Source organism: Dama dama, chromosome 3 (genome assembly GCF_033118175.1).
Source record: "Dama dama isolate Ldn47 chromosome 3, ASM3311817v1, whole genome shotgun sequence".
NCBI lineage: Eukaryota > Metazoa > Chordata > Mammalia > Artiodactyla > Cervidae > Dama > Dama dama.
Window position 1 is genome coordinate 39,235,751 of NC_083683.1, and position 26,071 is coordinate 39,261,821.

At 41.7% G+C, this 26,071-nt stretch overlaps 1 protein-coding gene across 1 annotated transcript in view; it reads left to right on the forward strand.

Moving 5' to 3' along the window:
* Positions 1 to 26,071, forward strand: part of PLEKHG7 (pleckstrin homology and RhoGEF domain containing G7) — an 86,261-nt gene that overhangs the window by 59,423 nt on the left and 767 nt on the right. The window contains exons 10-16 of the mRNA XM_061133142.1: positions 8,272 to 8,446; positions 10,012 to 10,127; positions 10,479 to 10,572; positions 14,153 to 14,232; positions 16,570 to 16,723; positions 23,569 to 23,666; positions 24,614 to 24,765. Coding sequence (XP_060989125.1) covers positions 8,272 to 8,446; positions 10,012 to 10,127; positions 10,479 to 10,572; positions 14,153 to 14,232; positions 16,570 to 16,723; positions 23,569 to 23,666; positions 24,614 to 24,721 — 825 coding nt within the window. The 3' untranslated portion in view covers positions 24,722 to 24,765. The remainder of the gene's footprint in view (positions 1 to 8,271; positions 8,447 to 10,011; positions 10,128 to 10,478; positions 10,573 to 14,152; positions 14,233 to 16,569; positions 16,724 to 23,568; positions 23,667 to 24,613; positions 24,766 to 26,071) is intronic.

Sequence of the window (26,071 nt, forward strand, 5' to 3'; positions counted from 1 at the left end):
TTTGTAGTATAGTCTGCAGTCAGGGAACCTGATTCTTCCAGTTCCATTTTTCTTTATCAAGATTGCTTTGGCTGTTTGGGATCTTTTGTGTTTCCATGCAAATTATAAATTTTTTTGTTCTAGTTCTATTAAAAATGCCACTGGTAATTTGATAGAGATTGCACTGAATCTGTAGATTGCTTTGGGGTCATTTAGTCATTTTGACAATATTGCTTCTTCCAGTCCAAGAACACAATGTATCTTTCCATCTGTTTATGTCATCTTTGATTTCTTATATCAGCATCTTATAGTTTTCAGAATACAGATCTTTTGGCTCTTTAGGTAGGTTTATTCCTAGGTATTTTATTCTTTTTTGATGCAATGGTAAATGAGATTGTTTCTCTAATTTCTCTTTCTGGTCTTTTGTTGTTAGTTTATAAAAATGCAACAGATTTCTGTGTATTAATTTTGTGTCCTGCAATTTTACTGAATTCATTGATAAACTCTAGCATTTTTGTGGTAACATCTTTAGGATTTTCTATATATTGTATCCTGTCATCTGCAAACAGTGAAGTTTTTACTTCTTTTCCAATTTGAATCCCTTTTATTTCCGTTTCTTTTCTGATTACAGTGGCTAGGACTTCTAAAACTAAAGTTGAATAAAAGTGGCAAGAATGGACATCCTTGACTTGTTCCTGATCTTAGAGGAAATGCTTTCAGCTTTTCACTTTTGCGAATGATGTTAACTGTGGATTTGTAATATATGGGCTTTATTATGTTGAGGTAGGTTTCCTCTGTGCCCACTTTCTGGAGAGTTTTTTTTATATATATAATAAATGGATGTTACATTTTATCCAATGCTTTTTCTGCATCTGTTGAGATGATCATGGGGGTTTTTTGTCCTTTCTTTTGTTGATGTGGTGTATTGCTTATGTTGAACTGTCTTTGTGACTCTAGGTTAAATCTAGCTTGATCATGTATATTATTATCCTTTTTACTTGTTGTATTTGGTTTGCTGAATTTTGTTGAGAAGCTTTTTATTTGTACTCATCAAAGATAGTGACCTATAATTTTCTTTTTTCATAGTGTCATTTTCTGGTTTTGGTATCAGAGTAATGGTAACTTCATAGAATGACTTTGGGGTATCCCCTACTCTTCAGTCTTGAAGAAGAGTTTGAAAAGGATTGGTATAAGTCCATTGCATGTTTGGTAGGATTCCCCAGCAAACTCATTGGATCCTAGACTTTTGTTTGCAGGGGATTGTTTTTTTTGTTTTTTTGTTTTTTTTTTAGTTTCAGCAAACACATGCATGGGCTTAGTTGCCCTGAGGCATGTGGAATCTTCTCAGACCAGGTTTCAAACTCATGTCCCTGCATTAGCAGGCAGATTCCTAACCACTGGACAATTAGGGAAGTCTGGGACCTTTTTTTTTTTTGTTATTATTAGAGATTCTGTTTCACTTCTAGAGATCAATCTGTTTAAATTATTTATCTCTTCTTGATTCTGTTTTGGTGGGCTGTCTGTCCCTAAATACTTATCCATTTCTTCTAGGTTGTCCAGTTTGTTGGCATATAATTCTTTGTAGTAGTCTCTCACAGATTTTTGTGTTTCTGCAAAATCAGTTGTTATGCTTCCTCTCTCATTTCTTGTTTTATTTGGGTCCTTTCATTTCTTCTTGGTGAACCTGGCCAGAGGTTTGTGAATTTGTTTTGTTGCTGTTCTTCTAGTCATTAAATCATGTCTAACTCTTTTGCAACCCAGTGGACTACAGCCTGGCCAGGCTCCTCTGTCCATGGGATTTCCCAGGCAAGAATACTGGAGTGGGTTGCCATTTCCTTCTCCAGGGGATCTTCCTGACCAGAAATCAGACCCACATCTTCTGCATTGCAGGCAGATTCTTTACCACTGAGCCTCCAGGGAAGCCCCAATTTTGTTTCACCTTTCAAAAAAAAACCAGCTCTTGGTTTCATTGGATTTTGGTGTTTTTGTTTTTTTTTTTTCTATTTTTTGCTCTCTATTCTATTTCTTCCTCTCTGATTTATCATTATTTCCTTCCTTATGCTGACTTTAGGTTTTATTTGTTCTTTTTCTATTTCTTTCCAGTGGTAGGTTAGATTGTAGATTGGCTCACTTTATATTATCCCATAAATCTCATGTATTTTCTTTCTTTCATTTGACTTTCTGTCTACTTTTCTGATTGATTTCCTTTATTATTCTGTCTTCTAGATCACTTATTTGCCCTACATTGGTTTTTTAATACATTTATTTATTTATTTATTTATGGCCGCGCTGAGTCTTTGTTGTTGCACAGGCTTTTGTCTCGTTGTGGTGAGTGGGGGCTACTCTCTGGTGTGGTGCACGGATTTCTCATTGCCGTGGCTTCTCTTATTGTGAAGCATGGGCTCTAGGGCATGTGGGCTTCCGTAGTAGAGGTGTGTGGGCTCAGCAGTTGTGATGTGCAGGCTCTAGAGCACTGGCTCATTAGTCGTGGTACACAGGCTTGGTTGATCCACAGCGTGTGAAATCTTCCTGCAGCAGGGATCAAACCCATGTCTCCAACATTAGCAGGCAGATTATTTTTACTGCTGAGCCATCAGGGAAACCCTGCATTGTTTAGTTTGTTATTTATTGCCCTTTAGCTTGCCTTTATCTCAGCATACACATTTTCTCATTCTCATTGGCTTCTCTTTATATTTGTAGTTCCTTGCTAAAGTGATCTGCATTTATGTCAATGCCCTTTCTTAATTTGTTGGTTGTTACTTTCTTCTCATAATTTTATTTATTTTTGGCTGTGCTGAGTTCATTGCCGTGACCAGAGGCTAGTGTGTAGCTGTGATGTGTGGGCTTCTCCTTGTGTTGGCTTCTCTTGTTGCAGAGCACGAGCCCTTCCAAGGGCAAGTGAGTTTGGTAGTTGCAGCATGAGGGCTCAGTAGCATGTGGCCTGTGGGCTCTGTAGTTGCTTCATGACTCCAGATCAGGGATCACACCCATGTCTCCTGCATTGGCAGGTGAATTCTTCACCACTGAGCCACCAGGGAAGCCTTATCTTCTTTTCGAACTCAGAATCTGGTAGAGCATTCTGTTTTATTGGAGATTTCTCCTGTCCTGTTTTTGGAAATAGTTCCTCTGCTTCTTGGTTTCAGTTTTATTTCTTTGCCCCTGGATTTAGGAGAAACAGTTATTTCCTATGGTCTTGAAGAGCTGTTTTTATGTAGGAGCATCCTTGTGTCGTCTGAGTGAGTCTTTATATTTTTGGTGCCAGGGCTGCATTTAGTATGGGTGCCTGCCGTGTCCTTCCTGCTTGTGTGCGGGTGGTTCTCCGCTTCATAGGGAGTGTGACTGTTCCTGTGGTGAGCAGAGCCTCCTATTTGGTCTGCGGTCACAGCTTTGTTGGGAGCGCAGTCTGCTCCCAGTTGTAGTAGAAGCCCCCAGATCATCTTGTTTCTGAGCTGCGGTGTGGGGTAGGCAGTCCTGGAGCATCACCACTGGGAGAGGAACCATGAGTGTCCCGCATCAGGAGCTGTCCGCTGAAATGCACTCCGTCGTGTCTGTCACCCCCTGTGTGTGCTTACAGAGTACACGGTTGTTGGTGTGGCCCCCACCTCCTCCTCAGCCACGGGAGTGCAGGCGGTTGGCCTGGATGTCCCTCAGGTGCTGTGCTCATGAAGCCACCAGCTCAGATCTGTGGGCACAGATTCCCTGAAGTCAGGCCCCAGGACCTTTCTTAGCTGCCTGTAGTCATGCTCCTCGACCCCTTCAGAGCTACGGGACGGGCACAGACCCTGGCCCCACCTCCACGTACATGTACCTGCAGAACCCGCAGCTGCTGACTCTGGACTTGCCCCAGCTATGGGAGCATCAGTCCTCTGCTCGGATGTCCCACAGTCACTTAGCTTACAGAGGCATCGGCAGCCTAAAGCCACTAAAGTCCCGAAGTCTCCTGATGTGGCTCAGATTTCAACCCCACCTCTGTGTGGGGGAACAGCAGGTACTCACGTGCTCCCAGAGCCCTGCCCGCTGTGAGCACTCTGTGGGGCCCCACCTCTCCCTTCAGGTGCTTGCCAACAATAGGGCTTCTGTCACAGACCCAAGTTTCATCCCGCACACAGCCCCAGTTGCCACCCAGTCCACACTCTGGCCGCTTCAGGCTCTCTGCACAGCCACCCCCAGTGCTTTCCCCAAATCTGTCTGCTGAAACCCAAGATTCAGCACCCACCCCCGACCTGCACTCGCATACACATGCACGGAGCCGGGGAGTGCAGCAAGGTGGCTGAGATCAGGTGTGCCGGTCTCTCTTTTCTACCTGCTTCAGCCAACTGCTGCACTCTTCTCTGAGCCTCTGCAGCTTCCGTTCTGTTCTGGCTGATCTAGACAGCAAGATTTGTTCTTAGGGCAAGCAACCCTTCCTCTTTCACAGCTCCCTCCCGGGAGTACAGGTCCCATCCCATCCTACCTTGTTGCATGGTGATCTTCCTGGCAGTTTTGGTTCTATGAGCCCTTCCACCAGCATTCAGTAGGTATTCTGTGAGAATTGGTACACATGTATTTTTTATGTACTTGTAGGAGTTGGTGAGGTCTATGTCCTTCTATTCCACGATCTTGATCTCCCAACTATATATAAATTTATTTATTATCAAACTGAAGCAGATTCCTCTAGACCCATCCAGGAAAAGGACTTGTATATCCAATTTCTCATGACAGTTTCTTTTCTTTCCCTAATAGACATGAAAAGTAAAGCCAACAGAGAAATGAAAGAAATAGTTTCACTTTTAGAATCAACAAATATCTTTTTTTTTTTTTTTGCTCTTCTGAGACCTTTCAAAACACTATAAATATTTTGTGTATCTCTGCCTGGATCTTTGTCTAAATTATTTACCACTGGTATTTCTTTTCTGATTGATATCTGGGGGAGATTCAGTGCCTTTATATTTACCCTGAACACCACTGGGTGCTGGCCACCAAAGCTGTTGCCCACGGCATGGAAATTTGGAGCAGTGACCCAGGGCTGTGTATTTTGAGGGAATCCCTGACTGCTGATGAGAAATGAATTACTGGAGCTCCCCAGCTTCCCACGAGGACCAGCAGGTAGCGCTGGAATGCTGCTGCCGGTGACTCAGTACAGCAATCAGCCACTAAATCTCTGGGAGTTGGTGATGGACAGGGAGGTCTGGCGTGCTGCAGTCCATGGGGTCGCAGAGAGTCAGACACAACTGAGCAACTGAACTGATGGCCACAGATGATGACAACCTTTCCACACCTCTTTCCTCTACTCTTTCTGCTCCCAGCCCTTTCATGGCTGCAGTCTCTGCTTCCTGCATCCCTTCAACCCCAGTGAGAATCACAGCCATTTTGAGCTGGATGAGAACTAGGAAGTTGTCTAATACCTACTCCCATTTTATAGAGGAGGAGTCTGAGGGTGCAGAGAGGGGAGGTGGTCCCTCAGCCTTAAAGCCTAGCCCCTAGAGCTCCATCCTCCATGCACCTCTGGCCTTACTTTTCTGACCTGTCATTTGTAGGTGGGTAAGTGGGAAAGATCATGCATGGCAGAATTCCCATAAGGAAGAGTCCTGGAAGTTTTTAGAAGAAATGTGATGTAGCTGTTAGGGTAGGAGGGTATAGAAGACAAGGAGAATTGCAAAGCTTGAGGCTTGGAGAGAAAAGGGGGAAAGTTGGAGAAGGGAAGAGAGGGGAAGAAAGAGAAAGAGCTCTCTTCTTCCAGAGAAAACAATGGAGCCAGCAAAATGGGGTGGTGGGTGGTGGCTGTGACTTCCATGTGTGTTCTTGTTGTCACTAAGTTGTGTCCAATTCTTCACAACTCCATGGACTGCAGCATGCTGGCTTCCCTGTCCTTCACTATCTCCCAGAGTTTGCTCAAACTCATGTCCACTTAGTCGATGATGCCATCCAACCATCTCATCCTCTGTCGTCCCCTTCTTCTCTTGCCCTCAGGTTCTTTTTCAAAGAGTCGGCTCTTTGCATCAGATGACCAAAGTATTGGCGCTTCATCATCAGCATCAGTCCTTCCAATGAATATTCAGGGTTTATTTCTTTTAGGATTGACTGGTTGGATCCCCTTGCTGTCCAAGGGAATCTCAAGAGTCTTCTCCAACAACACAGCTTGAAAGCATCAATTCTTGGGTGCTCAGCCTTCTTTATGGTCCAGCTCTCACATCTGTACATGACTACTGGAAAAACCATAGCTTTGACCATATGGACCTTTGTCAACAAAGTGATGTCTCTGCTTTTTAATACACTGTCTAGGTTTGTCATAGCTTTTTTCCCCCCTAGGAACAAGCATCTTTTAATTTCATGGCTGCAGTCACCGTCACAGTGACTTTGGAACCCAGGAAGATTGTCACTGTTTCCATTTTTTTCCCCCACCTGTTTGCCATGAAATGATGGGACCAGATGCCATGATCTTCATTTTTTGAATGTTGAGTTTTAAGCCAACTTTTTCACTGTCCTCTTTCACTTGCACCAAAAAGCTCTTTAGTTCCTCTTCACTTTCTGCCATTAAGGTGACATCATCTGCATATCTGAGATTATTGATATTTCTCCTGCCAGTCTTGATTCTAGCTTGTCATTCATCCAGCCCAGCATTTCTCATAATGTGCTCTGCATAGAAGTTAAATAAGCAGAGTGACAATATACAGCCTTGGCATACTTCTTTCCCAGTTTTGAACCAGTCCATTATTCCATGTCTGGTTCTAACTGTTGCTTCTTGACCTGCATATAGGTTTTCAGGAGGCAGGTAAGGTGATCTGGTTTTCCGCAGTTTGCTGTGATGAACACAGGCAAAGGCTTTAGTGTAGTTAATGAACCAGAAGTAGATGTTTCTCTGGAATTCCTTTGCTTTCTCTATGATCTAACAAATGTTGGCAATTTGATCTCTGGTTCCTCTGCCTTTTCTGAATCCACCTTTAGCATCTGGAAGTTCTTGGTTCACGTACTATTGAAGCCTAGCTTGAAGGATTTTGAGCATTACCTTGCTAGCATGTGAAATGAGTGTGATTGTGCAGTAGTTGGAACATTCTTTGGCATTGCCTTTCTTTGGGATTAGAATGAAAATGCCTTTTCCAGTCCTGTGGCCACTGCTGAGTTTTCCAAATTTGTTGTCATATTGAGTGCAGCACTTTAACAACATCATCTTTTAGGATTCTAAATAGTGCTGCTGGAATTCTAACACCTCCATGAGCTTTGTTCCTAGTAATGCTTCCTAAGGCCCACTTGACTTCACACTCTAGAATGTCTAGCTCTAGGTAAGTGATTACACTGTCTTGATTATTTGGGTCATTAAGACCTTTTTGATACAGTTCTTCTGTGTATTTTTGCCACCTCTTCTTAATATCTTCTGCTTCTGTTAGGTCCATACCATTTCTCTCCTTTATTGTTACCATCTTTGCATGAAATGTTCCCTTGGTATCTCTGGGTTTCTTGAAGAGATCTCTAGTCTTTCCCACTGTATTGTTTTCCTCTATTTCTTTGCATTGTTCACTTAGGAAGACTTTCTTATCTCTCCTTGCTGCTCTTTGGAACTCTGCATTCAGATGAATATATCTTTCCTTTTCTCCTTTGCCTTTCACTTCTTTTCTCAGCTATTTGTAAGGCCTAACATGTAGCAGTACTTCCTAAAATTTCCTTTCATGTCTTCCCCATTGCATGTACACCTGACAGCCGCCTCCTTGAACAAACTCTCGCTATTGACAACCGTTTGTGTCTTTTTCCTTCTCATTTCTCTTCTGTATGATGTAGATCAGTTTAGCCTCTTTAGCCTCATTTTTTCATTATTCTGATTCCTTCCAACAAAGGAGAGTTACAGAACTCACCCAATAAGCAAAAATCCTTCTTTTTCCTTTCTCCCCATCCACTGTTGATTCTCAGTTTTCCTAACTGCACTGTAGCAAAGGTGGTAGCAGAGTTGGCAAACCCAGAAATCAACCCCAGGGGCCAAGGAAGAGCAAAAAGGAAAACTAAAGTCAGTCAGAAGGGTAAACAAGGCTGGAATATGTGTATAATACTTCTTAGGCACATTGCCAAAAAAAAAAACCCATTTGAGATCCTGAATTCAGTACTAGTAGATAAATGTTTGCTAAGACGGTTTAATAAGGAATTTTCAAAAGCAAGATCTAGTCCTTCCAATGAAAATTCAGTCCTTATAATTTTTCCCAGCAAGCTCACAGGTGTGTTATGTCATTACTGAGTGAGATCTCTTAAGGTTTTCTTGTGTCCAGATTCCTCAGTGCCCCGATAGGAGAAACGATGTTCTGATGGGCCTGGTTTTGCCTTCCCCAGTGGTGTGAGCAAAATGACCATTGTAGACGCCTTCACTTACCTGAGCTGCTCGTGGCCCCACTACACAGGCTGACTCGATACCCCTTGTTGCTGAAGAATATCTGGAAAAGGAGTACAGACTCTACGGAGAAAATCATGATCTACTCCATCAAGGAAAAGGTGGAAAAGTCAATCCGTAAGTCCCTGAAATGAGGGACCCAGAGCCCCAGTGTCAGCTCTAGTCAAAGAGTTGGGGGGCCCTGGTGCTCCTGGGAACCAGCTGGGCTTCCAACCTAGGAGGTGATTCCATTGGGTTGAGGTCACTGGCTCTGGAAATGTGGATTTGACTTTGAGCTTGCAATGTAAATCAAACACACTCAAAACAATGGGCTCCACTCACATCCTGGCCAACCCTGTGAGAACTCTTAACTCCTAAGGGTTCATGCAGGACTTGGCTCCGTCTCCACGATTTTCAGATGTGAGTTCAGGCAGGAAAACTTCTACTTCCCAGATGATGAAGGCACTTTGTTTTTAACATCCATCCTGAACCCACACACAAAGCAATGGAAGTAAACAGCATGAAAAGCCTTTCTGGAGGATAAATTACCACCGTCATTTTTTTTTAGGTCACTGAAATCGAGGGCCAATCTAAATATAACGCCAACCGCAATATTTAGAACTGAAATTGGGAGATAAAAGAACAAGCCCTGTAATAATTTAAGTCTATTTGGGTAGCTATGTATAGTCAAATCCAAATAAAGAAATCCGTGATAGGTGTCCATAAAAGATTTCCTAGGGAGCATCAAAAAAGGAACAATTCAAATTGATAATTATCAGCTGTACAGAAATGATATATTTTTTTCTTTTGCATGTTTAAAAGTAAAATGACCACTCAGTTAGGAGTTCTTTCCCTTTTTTAAGTTTTTGTTCAAATTCTCTAATGACCGACCCAAGGAACTAGAATTAAGTTTATCAAATTGATTGACAGAAAATTCAATTAAAGTAATTTTGAATTACTTTAAAGTAATTTTTTTTAAATTTTAAATTTTAAAGTAATTTTGAAGATTATTGCTCATTTTGATAGGTTTGTGAGGAAGATAATAACATCTCTTCCAGGAATTTCTCAATAAAATCTGAATTTTCTTTGTTGAGGAAAGGCATCCCTGTGGCCTTCCTCTGAGTTTATGAGCTTAAAGATAGTGAATTCTCATAGATTCCCCTAACCATTAATTCTGTGGGTCTACGACTTGCCCTCCATATTTTCGAAAATCATTTCAAAACCTCAGTAGCAATATGTTATTTAAAAATATTGGGAAACTAATATAAACCTTTGAAGAAAAAACACATTCTTACCAAAAGAAATAATCAACTTTACCATAAAGGGAATGTGTGTTTTATGATTAAGACAAAAAGACATGCTTGTCCTTGTTAGTCTGATTTTTTTTCCTTCCTGTAATCACCAGCTGTATGATGCAGGGAATATGAGAGAGCTACCAGGGGCATTATTAGTATTATTGAAATAAAAATGCACATTTACAATTTACTGAATTAGTTCAACTTCATTTTCTCTGCAAGAGGCTGATTTCAAATTAGTGAGCTTTTCTAAGGTGTTCAAACAGCGAGAAATATGTTAAATGAGCCTAAGATATAGTTTGGTTCCAGGGGGTTCAGTGTCTGAATGATTTCTATGGATCTTGGTTAAATTTTATGCTGTAATGTCTCATGCATTTTAAAATATATTGGATGTGTCTTGTCTTTTAGGGGATCTTGAAGGAAAAGTGAAGTGGCTTGACAATTTTCAGAAGTTCAGACATCTACAGGAGATTGTAGTGTGGCCTCCACTTTGGGATCGAGATAAAAGGTTTTTCATTCCAGAGGTACAAAAGGGATCAGTTAGAACGTATGTCCCTTTCCAGACGTTTGGCATTTGGGTGGAAATACACTAATCTTATTACAAAGTCCCCAGCTGCCCACCAGAATTATAAATCTTGCTGATGTAAAGCCTTCATCCACATGGCATTGTGTGTGGTGGGGAGGCTGGCATCATCACGCCATTCCTGGGCTGGTCCTTCTAAGAGGTTTTCCTATTCTTCCCCAGTCCCATGGCCACTTATTGGCATTTCCAAACGTCTCCAACTTTGTAGACAGAGTTGGATTGCCCCAGCTCCTGGAACATGCTGTCTTCTAATCACTAACTTCTCTTTGATTTTTCTCCCTTGTTTTTCCAGTGCCTGAAACACATTTTTAAAGAACACATGGCAGAAAACATCCTGTCACCAACCAACAGACACCTTCTCTATGAAGGAAAGTTAACTCTTGCAGGTAAATAACTGCTTCCTTTACAAACCCAACATCTTTGCTCCCTTGTAACTTGTCCAGCTGCGGCTAACAGAAGGGTGGCAGGAACTGCATTTGCTTGTGGCAGAGGTGACAGCAGATGTGAATCAGCATCCTGCGGAGTCACACAGACTCCAGCTTGATCAGACCACAGGGCGCCTCTAAAACGGGGTGACTGTGTGTATCTTACAAGACTGAAGTCCAGGTGAAGAGCTCAGCTCAAGGTCTCGTGGTGGTGGTGGCTTGGTCGCTAAGACATGTCCAACTCCTGTGATCCCGTGGACTGTAGCCTACCAGGCTCCTCTGTCAATGGGATTTTCTAAGCAAGAATACTGGAGTGAGTTGCCATTTCCCTCTCCAAGCTCAAAATCTGGAATCTAGTAAACACTGGACATCAGCCGTTCCCACCCTCATTGAGCTGGGCAGTCAGACTGTCAGTGTTGACAGAGAATCTGTTATGTAACATACTTTGTGCTGCACGGGATTACAGGATAGAGAATCACTATCCTGGATAATCCTTTCCCTCTAGCTGAGAAGGTCTGCCCCAGTAAGCAGACCTGCAGTCTGAGTCCGGAGGAGAGTCCGATGCTGGAGTGCCCAGGAAAGGCTCCTTGTGGTCCCTGGGACTGGAGGGGGGACTCTGGCGAATAGAAGGATGTTAGGTCAGTTGGAGGACAGGAGGGAGGACATCCCAAATGAAAAGCACAGCATGAGAAAAGGCTTGGAGGCAGAGGCCACCTGGAAGAACAGGCTCCGAGCATGGTTAAAGGGTGTGCCCAGAGCTGACCGCCAGGCTCCCTTCCCAGCTCCACATTTGCTGTCTCTGTAACCAGGAGCCTTGTTCAGCAGTCTCCCCACACTGCAGTTTCCCCTCTTTGTTGTGAGGTTTTAAGTGAGCTATTGAATGTAGGTAGCTCTTGGAAGAATAGTTGGTAGAGAGTCAGCACTCAGTAAATGTCATGATCAGAAAGGCTGCCCAACTGAAATAAGATTTGCTTTCATTCATTGATTCATTGCTTCACAAAATCTTGATTGAGCACCTACAGTGTGTGAAGCCCTGTAGGATGTGAGATTGCATGTTTATAGTCGTCTGAGATCTTGTCGGTAGGGGCTGCTGGGCAGTAAGTCCTTATTCAGGACACATCTGTTGAGAATCTGCTCTATTTTCAAGACAGTGTTCGATGTCAGCCTGGGACATAAGCCCTGCCCACTCAGACACGCCTGATGTTTCACAGCAAAGGAGTTTTACGTGCATTTTCTCCTGCCAGTGAGTTATGCAGAGAAGTTACATTTAATCCCACATCACAGGACAAATACAGGGAAGTTCCATAACACATTCAAGGTCACTTGGCAAGTTAATGGCAGCATTCAGACCCAAGCCAACAGGCTGCCTCAGCCTAGCTGGCTTCCAGAATTTTAGGGACTGCCTTGGAAGCCAGAGGGATCCAGCCAGGAGACTGCAGATAGCAGGAAGCCACTGGGTCCTCACACAGGGACACAATAGGGTTAAAAGTTGTTGAAGAACAAGTTCTGAAAAGCAGTGTGCAAAGTAGCTGGAGGAGACAAAGCGGAGAGACCAACCTGAAGGCTCCAGTGAAGCAGGGTGAGGTGGGAAGAGTCTGGGTCTTTGTTTCTCAACCATTCTCCACCTGTAGACTCCCCCTGCCCCCACTTGCCTTTGAAAAGATAACAATTTTACACTTCCTTTAATGTTATTACAATTTCAAAAATAACTATATCATTGTGACAAAGCCAGATCCAACCAAAACCAAAAGTAAGGAAGCAAAACACAGTTCTGTGTGCAGTCATATGACTTTCCCTCCAAGATTTGGCCTCTGCCTGGAATTATCAGAGATTTTATTTCACCTCTTCCCTGTGTCCACCAACTTCCCCAACACAGTGAGTTGCACTAGCCTATCCTAAAATGTTAGAAATGGGTGTGGATCAAAAAGGAAGACCTGTGTAAATATTAGTAACACCAGGCTCCTGTCTAACAGTATATGCTGTTAGTCAGGTTTCATCAGAGGGGGAGGCGGCGTCATACAGGAGTGTCATATCAAGTTTAAAGTCACTGGGACTTTGACTCAGAGTTGGTATGGAAATGTGGTGGGGGTAATAATATTAGAAGAAATAGGATATTGTTTTGAATGGGGAAAGCACTGGACCAAGAATTAGGGGCTTTAGCACCAATGGTGGGCTTTAGGGAAATTGTTTAAATTTCCTTAATCTCTTCTGTAAATGTTGGTGATGACGGTGGTGATAACAGTGATCACGATGATACCTACTACTAATATGTTTCAGAATCTGTTCTAGCCTTAAAAACTGGTGTTAAGATTAAATAAGTGCATTTTCTCATTCCCAAAAGGTACACGTTTTTATAACTTTTGAAGTTTAACCAGCTTCCCATTGGAATTCATGTCAGCACATAACTTCCACAGATGCACTGCCCCCCACAGATTGGTGTTTCTAAATAGAAGTGAGTGAAGTTCAGGCCAGTATGATGGTGGAGTAGCCAGCTGTGGCACCTGGAGAACACCCATTGTCCAGGCTGCTGCAGAGCTGGGGTGAGCCGGTGGGGCTGCTCTGCCCACTAGTGGTGCGATAAAGTGAAGTGAAAGTCATTCAGTCGTGTCCGATTCTTTGCAGCCCCATGAACCGTACAGTCCATGGAATTCTCCAGACCAGAACACTGGGGTGGGTAGCCTCTCCCTTCTCCCGGGTATCTTCCCAACCCAGGGATCGAACCCAGGTCTCTCCCATTGCAGGCAGATTCTTCACCAGCTGAGCCACCAGGGAAGCCCCGCAGTGCGATGGGAACCCCACAGCTCAGGCTCTGTGAGAGAAAGACCGAACCGAGTTAGAACCGCACCAGTTAGTAAGTCTCAGAACTGGTTGTGTGACCCGTAGCTTCAGACTCCCGGGATAGCAAATATGAATACTCTGGCTTTAGGCCTACAATGTCCCTCTTTTAGTCATCCTTTTTCATAATCCCATCTTTACTTTAGCACTGTCAATCTTGAATTATCCTTGAATATTTTTTAAGTGTTTTCCATCACTACTAGAAACTCCTTTTGGCAAACTGGGCTGTGGCACAGACTGCCGGTGGTCTCTCAAAAACAATTCTTATTTTGTAGTAATGAAATTTCCAAGTTTTAGTGGGTAGATGTTTACTGTGAACAAATACATGTGCCAGCTCTCCTTGTAGCTGAATGTGACCAAGTGACTGAATTCTGACCAATGGGATAGGAGTTAGAATGCGGGCAGAATTCAGTCACTTGGTCACGTTCAGCTACGAGGAAAGCTGGCACGTATACTTCCAAGCAGCCACCTGTGCATCATCTAACCTGAAAGTGTGAGCTCACATCAGGTCCCTGCTTTAGGTAGAAATCAGCTCAGCTGTAATGCAGTTTTCTGACCCACATGATTGTAGCCCCCTGAGTCTCCTACACCCAGATCCCTGTTCTGTGTTGTTTTCTAAAGGGTTTCTTTGATTTAAAAAGAAAAAAAAAAAAAAAACTTTTGCTTGCTATTTCCAGCCCCAATTTCATCTTCTTTCTTTCTTCAGAAAGCACAAGATTCCTAGATGTTTATCTGTTTCTCTTTGATGATTTCCTCTTAGTTACGAAAACTAAGCGCAACAAAAAGGTAAAAATCTGTTGTTTCTAAATAAGTCTGTTGAATGAGTTTGGAGATATTTCTGAATAAGTTGTTAAAAAGAGAAAAAATTCATGTACTTCAAATTGGACTTTACCCTCCATAAAATGGAGGCATTTAAAAGTATTGACTTTTTCTGTCATAGAGTTCTGAACTCAAAAACGTCAGTAACAAAAGCAAGTCCCATTTCATAAGGATGCCAAAGGGTGTGTGTATTTTTAGAATGACTCAAGTCCATATACTTTTGAGGGGAGTCCCAGAAGCCACAGGACTTTATGCCTGGCCAGCCTCAACAAATGAAATTCAGATCCCTTTGTCCATATCAGCCTTTTCCTCATCCACATTGTCCACCACAGTGAAAGTTGTCAGAGCAGGGGGCCTCTTGAAACCATCTGCCAAATGCATTCTCATTTGAAAGTCCACCTCCTTCCTGAGAAGTGATGATGTAGGGGGCTGCGGGTGGGAAGGGGCCCTGGTCTCTCAGAGTCTACCTGTAGTTAAGAACTGCAGATGCCAAACAGATGTACAGTTGGCATCACAGGGAAAAAAAGAGTCACCAAGGGCTAGAGCCACAAAATCTCTTCTAAGACTAGTGTTAATTGTTACCACTGTTGTCGTTACTCCCCGTTAAGCCATGGGTCTCATGGTCCACCACTTTCCCATTTCACAGTCTGTTCCCTGACTGAGGCCAGTGCTTTCAGGAAGGGGCCTTTTGTGCAGCCCTTAGAGGTGGGAAGAGCTGCAGTTTCTCCTTGGCCATCAGAGATACTTAATGTTCTAACCCACTCGCTCTTTCACTCAGTGGCTAGCCTTACCCCGAAGTTGAGACTGTGAGACCGGATCTCTCGGATATTTTAATACTCTAAGCTCCCAGATGGCGTGTTGGTCTCTGTCGTTTATTGTTTTAGTCCATAAGTCGTGTCCAACTCTCTTGCGATTCCATGGATTGTAGCCCACCAGGCTCCTCTGTCCCTGGGATTTCCCAAGCAAGAATGCTGGAGTTGGGTTGCCATTTCCTTCTCCAGGGGATCTTCCTGACCCAGGGATCAAACCTGTGTCTCCTGCATTAGCAGGCAGATTCTTTACCATTGAGCCACCAGGAATGTGGCATGTTGGTTAGTTAAGCTAAATAATTTAAGAGCCTATATTCAATTAAAAAAAAAAAAAATGGGCTTCCCACTTGGCACTAGTGGTAAAGAACCCGCCTGCCAATGTAGGAAACATAAGAGATGCAGGTTCGATCCCTGGGTCAGGAAGATCCCCTGGAGGAAGGCATGGCAACCTGCTCCAGTATTCTTACCTGCAGAATCCTATGGACAGAGAAGCGGTCCACAGGGTCATAGAGAGTCAGATACAACTGAAGTGACTTAGCTCACAAGCAATAAAATAGATACCCATTAATCAATCTGTGAATAGTTGATTGGTGGTTGGGAAGGGAGTGGCTGTTGGAGACACTAAGAGTCAGTTTCGAAACTTGGATGGCCTCCTGATTTTAGCTGCCAGACTAGCATGTCTGAACAGGTCAAGCCCCAAAAAATCTCTGTCCCCTTCCAAAACCTGACATTAAGCACAGCTTACCTTCTCTTTACATAGTGGCACAGATCAGAGCCCATGACTCATTACTGACCATGTTATAGTATTCTGCTTCCATGCTTCACAACTTGATTCTGAAATAAGGAATGTTACCTGTTTTAAATCCCCCTTTAAATTCTTCTCTCTGATAAATCTGAGAATTTTATTGACTTCACAGGAGCAGAAATAACCACCCAGAGAAGACATCAGGTGTCACTCTTTTTTTGGAAAAAGAAATAAGGAATGTTGTGTTTTCATTTCTCTTTGCTATTTAGTGCACAAATTGCTTCATGTACATCACAATTTTTGACATCCTTTTTCTTTTAATTTAGCATATATATTCAAAATAATTTCAGTTATTTATAAATCATAGAGCATGGACTCTTATTTATTTAGATTTTAGTGTAAGATCCCATAGATAGAGTGGGCCCAGATGAGGCTCCTCTTTCTCACTCATTTAACTCAGTACTACAGAGGGATACTGGAAATGAAGATCTTTCCAGTGATGTGATGGTGATTTAATGTTTCCAGGCTGTGGAATTAACCATTTATTTACTCAGGTGATTAAACTTGGGGCTCAGAAACACTGCTTTAAATCACTCTGTACTTTGGGAAATGCTTTTCAAGATCCTAAAAAAACAGTAAGCAGGATTCAAACAATTGTCTCTAAAAATCAGTTTATTTAAGGATGTACTGTAAGTGTGTGTGTCAGTATTTATTTCCTACTTTTTGCATTATTTTCCCCCTAAATTTCAGAAACTTGGAGGCTCAGACCCTGGCTTAATGTGCCCTTCACTTACTCCTGAGCTGCAAGCAGTAATCAAAGAAGGTGGTTCATGTACAGTCATCGACCAGCCCATTCCACTAGACAGACTGGTTGTCAGAGGTCTCGATCCACTCCATGTGTCAGGTATGTGTCTTATTTCCATCATTCAGCTCAACTCTTTGCCATCCCAGAGTATTATGTTGGCCTTTTTTTGATAGCAGGACATGAATCCAATTTAAATCTTCAACAAAGATGATACTGAGTTTCTATGTAGTTAAATATCACTCATTCTACAGGCTAGTTATGGAAAGAGTACTGGACTTGCTTCCAACACTTGGATGACCCAGCTCTGCCCCTTGCTAACTGTGTGACTGTGGGTACAAGGTATTGGGTTGGCCAAAAAGTTCATTCTGCCTTTTCTGTAAGATCTTACGGAAAAACCTAACAAACTTTTGGGCCAATTCAGTATGTAAATTTTCTAAGCCACAGATGTTGTTCAGTTGCTAAGTCATATCCACCTCTTTGCAACTCCATGGATGCAACATGCCAGGGTTCCCTATCCTTCACTACTTCCTGGAGTTTGCTCAAACTCGTGTCCATTGAGTTGGTGATGCCATCCAACCATCTCATCCTCTGTCATCCCCTTCTCCTCCTGCCCTCAGTCTTTCCCAGCATCAGGGTCTTTTCCAGTGAGTCAGCTCTTTGCATCAGGTGGCCAAAGTATGGAGCTTCAACATCAGTCCTTCCGATGAATATTCAGGGTTGATTTCCTTTAGGATTGACTGGTTTGATCTCCCTGCTGTCCAAGGGACTCTCAAGAGTCTTCTCTAGCACTGCAGTCCTACAAATCGAAATTCTTTGGCACTCAGCTTTTCTTATGGTCTAACTCTCACATCCGTACATGACTACTGGAAAAACCATAGCTTTGACTGTATGGCCCTTTGTCGGCAAAGTGATATTTCTGCTTTTTAATACACTGTCTAGGTTTGTCATAGCTTTCCTTCCAAGGAGCAAGTGTTTTAATTTCATGGTTGCAGTCACCAATCCACACTGATTTCTGAGCCCAAGAAAATAAAATCTGTCACTGTTTCCACTTTTTGCTCTTCTGTTTGCCATGCAGTGATGGGACTGGATGCTATGATCTTAGTTTTTGAATGTTGAGTTTTAAGCCAGCTTTTTCATTCTCCCCTTTCACCCTCATCAAGAGGCTTTTTAGTTCCTCTTCACTTTCTGCCATTAGAGTGGTTGTCATTTGCCTATCTGAGGTTGTTGATGCTTCTCCTGGCAATCTTGATTCCAGCTTGTGATTCATCCACCCTGGCATTTTGCATGATGCACTCTGCATATACATTAAAAAAACAGGGTGACAGCATATAGCTTTGTCATATTCCTTTCTTAAGTGTGAACCAGTCAGTTATCCCATGTCCAGTTCTAACTGTTTCTTCTTGACCTTCATACAGCTTTCTCAGGGGAGAGGTAAGGCAGTCTGGTATTCCCATCTCTTATAGAATTTTCCGGTTTGTTGTGGTCCACACAGTCAAGGGCATAGTCAATGAAGCAGAAGTAGATGTTTTTCTGGAATTCCCTTGCTTTCTCTATGATCCAACAAATATTGGCAATTTGATCTCTAGTTCCTCTGCCTTTTCTAAACCCAACTTGTACACCTAGAAGTTTCTCACTTCACATACTGCTGAAGCCTAGTTTGAAGGATTTTGAGCATAACTCTGCTAGTGTGTGAAATGAGGGCAATTGTATGGTAGTTTGAACATTCTTTGGCATTGGAATGAAAACTGACCTTTTCCAGTCCTGCGGCCACTGCTGAGTTTTCCAAATTTGCTGTCATATTGAGTACAACACTTTAACAGCATCATCTTTTAGGATTTTTAATAGCTCAGCTGGAATTCCATCATTTCCAATAGCTTTGTTCATAATTCATCTTGATAAAATCAAGATAATATCTTCCCCAGTTGGTTGTCTTGAGAATTATATAATGCAGGTAAAGCAGTCAGTAAATGATGGCTATTATTAGGTCTGTTAATCATTTTAGTACCAATATTATTGTTAAAGCACTGGTAAACCAAGACATGCTAGGAAAGCCTAAGATATTTTACTGCAGTTGCTCTATAGAAAAATGCCAGAAATAAACATATAAATATGTGTACATACATACACATGTGTATAGATCAGAAATATATATTTTTGTTTTTCAAGCATTTCCTGAGAACCATGCACTCTCTAAGTGCCTCGGAGTCACAAAGATGGAGTCCTCAGAACAATGAAAGATCAGTACATCCTTTCAGGAAAGCCCTGGGTCCTCGAGGGACTTGAAGGACATCTTGGCTGACTTAGTACTGGGTGGGAGGGCAGCAGTGTTCGAAAGGAATCAGGCCTCTTCTGCCTTGGGTACAGGCTCATAGGAGACCAGTAAAGACAGTAGGAGGGGAGTGCCTTCCTGCACCAAGGAGGAGAGGACAGGGAGGACAGTCCAAGCCCTGTAGTACCCAGCCCAGCAGCCCTGGGCTGGTTGGTCCCTAGTCAGTAGCAGGGGACCAGCCTATACATGGCACGGCAACATTGCACCGTGAACACACCAACAAGTAATAGCCACAGTTTACATCAGCATGTTATGCAACTAGGTTTTATGTTTGAATGTTTAAATCCTCAGTGTATCCAAACTCTCCCCAAGAGCAGCAGGGCTCCAGTGGGGCGGGAGGAACCTGCTTCCAGAACTAGAGCCTTCTGCGTCCCTTGTCTGTTCTCCTTAGAAGAAATAGAAGCTTTGCTGAAAAACAGCTGGAGAGGTCTTAAGGCCTCTTAGATCAGAGGCCAAAATCTGCATGAACCAGAGAGCCTTCCTGAGCAAGCTTAGAAAGGGGCATCTCAGAGGGACACAGCCTTCTTACTAGAGTGGCTGTAGTTAGAAGATTCTGCCAGGATTTATGGATGTGAGCCGAGGAAGGCGTGTGATCGCCCAGCAGGAGAGGGAAGCAGCTTGGGCTCAGGTCAGCCACAGCCCCGCCAGACAGCTGGACTCTATGGGAAACCTGACATCCTAGGATTCCCTTGGGAGAGGCATGTTTTTTCTTTTGTATTCCTTTTTTTTTTTCTTTCTTAAATAAAATCAATACCTTTTTAAAACCATCCTTCCACCATGTTTTGTTATTTTTAATTTGCCATGACCATTTCATTTTTGTTTTTAAATTATTTTAAATTTTTAAATAATTTAAATAATTTAAATTATTTTAACTGTTCAGATACAGTGCCTGAGTCAGAATAGCTGTAGGGTGAAACAGAATAAAGTCTGAAAAAAAGGGATTGTGCTTTGAAGTGACAGAAACCTAGTTTCACATCCTGGCTGTATCATTCACAAACTGTGCGACCTTAGAAAAATACACCTAATCTGTGTCCTCATTTGGAATTAGTTGACTTTTTTAAAAAAACTGAAGTATAGTGGATTTACAGTGTTCCAAGTATGCAGCAGTGATTCCATTTTATACACACACGCACACACACATTTTTTTCCGATTCTTTTCCATTGTAGGTTATGACAAGGTACTGAAGAATTTAATTCCCTGTGCTATGTAGTAGGTCCTTGTTTATCTGTCTTTTAATTTTATTTCTCTTTGGCTGTGCTGGGTCTTTATTTTTGCGTGTGCTTTTCTGTGGTTGCGGCAAGTGAGGGCTACTCTCTAATTGCAGTGTGCAGGCTTCTCACTGCAGTGGCTTCTGCTGGACCACAGGCTCCAGGGCAGCCAGCTGCAGTCGGCTGCAGCATGCGGGCTCTGCAGCTGCAGCTCCTGGGCTCTTGGGCACAGGCTCAGTAGCGGCACTCAGGCTTAGTTGCCCCACAGCATGTGTGGTCTTCCTGGATCGGGGTTCGAACCCGTGTCCACTGCATTGGCCAGTGGATTCTTTACCACTGAGCCACCAGGGAAGGCCTCTTTTTCTGTTTCACATGTTGATACAGTGGAGCTTCCCAGGTGGCACAGTGGTGAAGAACTCACCTGTCAATGCAGGAGACAAAAGAAACGCAGGTTCAATCCCTGGGTCGGAAAGATTCCCTGGAGGAGGAAGTGACAACCCACTCCAGTATTCTTGCCGGGAAAATTCCATGGACAGAGGAACCTGGCAGTTCACGGGGTTGCAAAGAGTCAGACACGATGTTGATATAGTAGTGTGTATCTGTTAATCTCAGATTCCTAATATATCCCTCCCTTACCTTTCCCCTTTGATAATTACAATTTTTTTTTCTGAGTCTGTTTTATAAATAAGCTCATTTGTATCCCTTTTTTAGATTCCATAAGAAATACTGTATTTGTCTTTCTGTTAAGATGTCACTTTACATATCTCTAGGTCCATCCATGTTGCTGTAAATGGCACTGTTCTTTTTTATGGCTGAGTAATATTCCTGTGTGTGTGTGTGTGTATCTGTTGATGGACATTTAGGATGTTTCCATATCTTGGCTACTATAGTGCTGATATGAACATTGGGGTGTATGTATCATTTCAGTTTTTGTCTTTTCCAGATATATACCCAGAAGTAGGACTGCTGGGTCATCTGGTAATTTTTAGTTTTTTATAGAACCTCCATACTGTTTTCCATAGTGAACGCAGCAGTTTACATTCCCATCAATAGTGTAGGGGGAGTTCCCATTTCTCTACACCCTCTCCAGCATTTATTATTTGTAGACTTTTTAATGATGGGACATTCTGCCCTGTGTGCGGTGGCACCTCATTGTTGTTACGATATGCATTTCTCTAATAACTAGTGATGTTGAGCATCTTGTCATGTGCCTGTTGGCCATCTGTATGTCTCCTTTGGAGAAATTCCTGTTTAGGTCTTTTGCCCATTTCTTACTAGGCTATTTGCTTTTTTGATACTGAGTTGTATAAGCTGTTTATTTTGGAAATTAATCCTTTGTTAGCTGCATCATTTGCAAATATTTCCTCCTCTTCTGTAGGTTTTCTTTTTATGGTTTCCTTTGCTCTGCAAAAGCTTTTAAATTTAATTAGGTCCCATTTGTTTATTTTTGCTTTTGTTCCCATTACTCTAGGAGATGAATCCAAATAAATATTGCTATTTTTGTCAAAGAGTATCCCACTTATCTTTTCCTCTAGGAGTTTTATAGTATCCAGTCTTACTTTTAAGTCTTTAATCCATTTTGAGGGTTTTTTTTTTTTTTTTTTTTGGTGTGTATATGGTGTTAGGTAGTGGTCTAATTTCATTCTTTTACACATTGCTGTCCAGTTTTCCCAGCTCATTTTTTGGAGAGATTGTCTTTCTCCATTATATATTTTTGCCTCTTTTGCTGTAGATTAATTGACCATAAGTACATGGGTTTATTTCTGGCTTTCTGTCCTTTCATTGATCTATGTGTCTGTTTTTGTGCTGGTACCATACATACTCTTTCGGTCACTGCAGTATAGTCTGGGCTCGGGGAGCATTGATTCCTCCAGCACCGAGGTGGTTCTTTCTCAAGATTGTTTTGGTGATTTGGGCTGTTTTCCTATCTTATAAAGTCGATGTCTGGTTTAACTGACAGTAAGGAAAAAATACATAGCACTGTGCCTAGTGATAGTAAGTGCTTAATAAATGATGTCAACTATTGTTAATTATTAGAACATCAGGGAGAAAAGAGCTACTCCTTTTTTAATTTTTTTATCACTTTATCTTCTAAGCCTCGCCATACAAGATACTTTTGCTTATGAAGTCTTTAGTAGTCATATTACAAACCAAACAGATGAGGGATACCTTAAATAACTGAGAACTACGGATACAATTATGAGGAAAATGGATTCTGAAATCCAGCCAAGAACAACCACCTGATCTTTAAAGCCTCACTTGCTGCAGGGAATTTATAAGGAGAAAAATCAGGAAGTTAAACAAACACAGCCAGATCTTTTTTCCAGAAAGTCATTTTAATAGGTTTAAGTTCTCTCACCCCAGAAAAGCTGGACAGAATTTCATGACCTCGTCAGGCTTTGTTGTGGTAGAATTTAGGAATTATGAGGGATGGACTGTTAACAGTTTGTAAGAGTTAAGTAGTTCACAGTTAAGAAAATAAACGTCTCATATTTGCTTCAATTCTGAAATGAGGCTCAACTTGCCTCAGTGAGTCTGAATTAAACCCACGAACTTCAAGGAACAGGAAAAACGGCTGTGAACAAGCGTCAGCTTAACGGTCAGCCAGGAAGAGGCACCCGTCCTCCTCTGTAGTTCTCGGTGCGACCTGGCTTGGCTTTGTTCCTAGACATAAACTGACTATAGAAAGAATATGTAGGCTGGAGAACTTTATCCCTAGTGTTGTATCAATAATTCAAGGACAAACTTTCATTTTAAGAGCTCCAGCTGTAGTAATAAAAAGAAAGGAAATCTGCTTTCCCGGGAAAATCTCCTGTTGTTTCTTTAAGAGATGCTAGGAAACAACAGAACGGACCATTTCTTTTCAAACACAGAAACCATGCCAACATTTTTTGTTTTTGTTTTAACATTTCACATAATTTGGTGGATGTTGGATTTTATTTGAGTCCTTTTTTTTTTTTTTTTTTTTTGGTTTTTCTTGGATTGCTGTGAAGCATTCAGGTGGTTTTTGTATGTTTGCCACATCTTAATTTGTTTAACCCTTGTCTTGATGTTTAACTTGCCTTTAAGTACAAAAAAAGGAATGGTGGGGGGGCGGGGGGTGGTCAAAGAAACTGATTATTTTTCATATTAGTATTTTATTTTACACAAAGTCTATCTAATACACTAAATTTCTTCCTTGGGGAGGAACACATTTTCCATCACTTAAGCCACAAATGTATTTCATCAAGTCCCGGAAGTTGTTGGCTAGGGAAGAAAAAGGTCTGCATAGTTAAGTGGGCACTCTCATAGACAGGACAGAAAACTCCCACACATTAATAAACAAACAAAAATCCAAGTTCTTAAGCTCAGAAACTATGGATTTCATATTGAATGCTTTGTTGTCTTGTCCTTAATCTTTTTCTAGTCTTTGGGCTGAAAAATGCTTTCCTCATACAACATGAAAACAGATATCGACAATGTATAGCAGCGTTCTTATTACAAGCCCAAACGGAAAACATCAAGGTAGGTATTTCAGGTTTGTAGGTTTTGATTCTTCAGATGTAAGAGGGAAAAAAATCTCACTCCAAACTCATTAAGGAACAGTGAAAGGAAAGTTTTGTCAAGTTTGGGAGGACAGGAAGGACATGAGTATCTAACCACATCAGGCTCAGAAACCTCAGCACTGACCATTTTCTTATATCCCCAGTGTTGACAAGCCTCCCTTGTTTCTCCTTCAGCAGCAGCTTAAGAGCTGCCTCTGACTTCTGGGAGGCCTATAGGAAATGAGGGTAAAACTGCTTTGGATTGCATGCTTTTAAGATGTTCTAATCAATTTCAAAGCCCCGTATGCAAACAGTATGATGCGAGCTTAAGTGAGGGGCTCCTGCAGTAATGAACCACCAAGTCTTCTCTTCACTCTTTGAAAATAGGCCCCAGTTTTTACAGCTATGGAGCTGAAGAGCGGCTGCCTATCTGACTCTGGTGTCTCTATCTTAGAAGTTTCCATTTTCGTCTTTCCCTGGTAGGCTTTCATCAGGACAGCAGTGTGGCCAATTAATGGAAGCCTGCATTATTTTCAAGGACTCGATTTCTTCCCTCAGCCTGCTTTTCAAGTTATGCCAGCTGATTAAGAACTTCTATTTCCACACAAAGTGGATATTTAAGAAATTCAACTTTCAAACTACTTACATTCCCAATACTCATCTTTGTAATTAGTCATCCTTAACTATTATGGTTTCTTGATTACTGACAACTGTTTATCCAGAATACCATACTCATCTAATCCATTGCATTCATGTGATTGGAGGTATTTATGATACATTTTATTTAAGACAGAAAATGGGAGACAGGCAAATGTTTCATCGGTCTTCAGTTTTAAAGAGCAAGTCAACAAATACAAAGGAAAATATTAATCCAAATATGTTAGAAATTTTCAGTTTAACATTCTCACTATATTTTTTCTTTAACAGAGAACATGGATAGCACAAATAACAGCAGCAATCTCTTGCTTCACCAAGAGTCAAGAAACCAAGAAAATGTCCTCATTCAGTTTGCCTGCAGAATCCTCGGAGATTTAGGGACCTAAATCAAGTGGCACACCTTTTAGACATTAGGGACTAAGGTATTCTTTCATTCAAACTTGCAGCACTTAACCTAGGGATGACCTAGAATAAGCATTTTAAAGAAGTTTCAGAATTTGAGCTAGGTACTCCTCAGGGTAGAGTAATAATGACTTCAACAAATTTGAACCCTGAGAATTTCTTGTTAAGTATACACATGTTGATATCCCAGAGTATCTCATAATACTTCAGGCAGGCTTGAAAAGGGGGTGAGGGAAGTATGTGGCTATTAGAATTCATAATGGATAATCAGGTGGCTGCAGTGTCACGTGGGAAACAGTGCCCACTGCTTGGGTCTGAGATGAATTCTAGCATCTGATTCTGTGTGTATCTGTAATGAAACCAAGTCTCCTACCTGGTTTGTAAATCAGTTTTACTGCTCTACAATCCAACCTCATACAAAGTTGGATTGCTCTTTTAACATACTAAGCAATGAATAATAATGTCTTCATCTTAGTAGCGGTTTTTAAATTTCTGGTCTCCAACACTTTACTTATCTCAGGTTTACTTTATAATACTCTTAACTTGGAGAAAATCCCAAAAGACTAAATTCCATTGTTTTGAGAAAAAAGCAATTATCTGTTCTAATTTTACTAGTAAAGTTTTACTTGGGAGGTTTCATAGAAATAGTAGCATATCTTTCTGTAAATCTCACTTTTTGAATAATGGAGTTTTTCATAAAACTTTCTGGTTTGAATGTGTGTGTGAGTTAGCACAATACCATCACTGCATCTTATTTGGCAGGACTGAAAACATCATTAGAATTCTTACCAAGAAAGGCAGGTTGAATTATTATCATGATAGAATATACTATTAACTGCAGGTAAGGAATTAGTTTATTCTCAGAATGAAATTTGTGATTTTCATTTTAGACAATTTCAGACATAGTACCTTCTGCAGTTTCCAAAATGGAAGTAGTAATATTTATCAATTCAGACAGCAAGACAAATGATACTTAAACTGATCTCCTTAAGCTGGAGAATGGGATAGAGAGGATAACGCTTGGGGAAGGCATGTGAACACTTAATTCTTGGAGAAGAATGCACGTTTCACCATGTGAACCAGGCAGTACAGACAAGTGCAACATAACACTTTTAAAGGGCCAAGCACTATTGGGGGGGGGGGGGGGGGGGGCGGCGGTCCACAGCCTCTGTGTAATAAAGTCGTATTTATTAGGAGTAAGTGAAAATGAAAGGAAAACCAGTAACTACTGTCAGTGCCTAAGAAAGAAAAAAGGCAAAGGTACAGGAGAACAAATTTTAAGTTCTTAGAGATGAAAACTAATTTATGTATTTTTTAGAAAAAAAA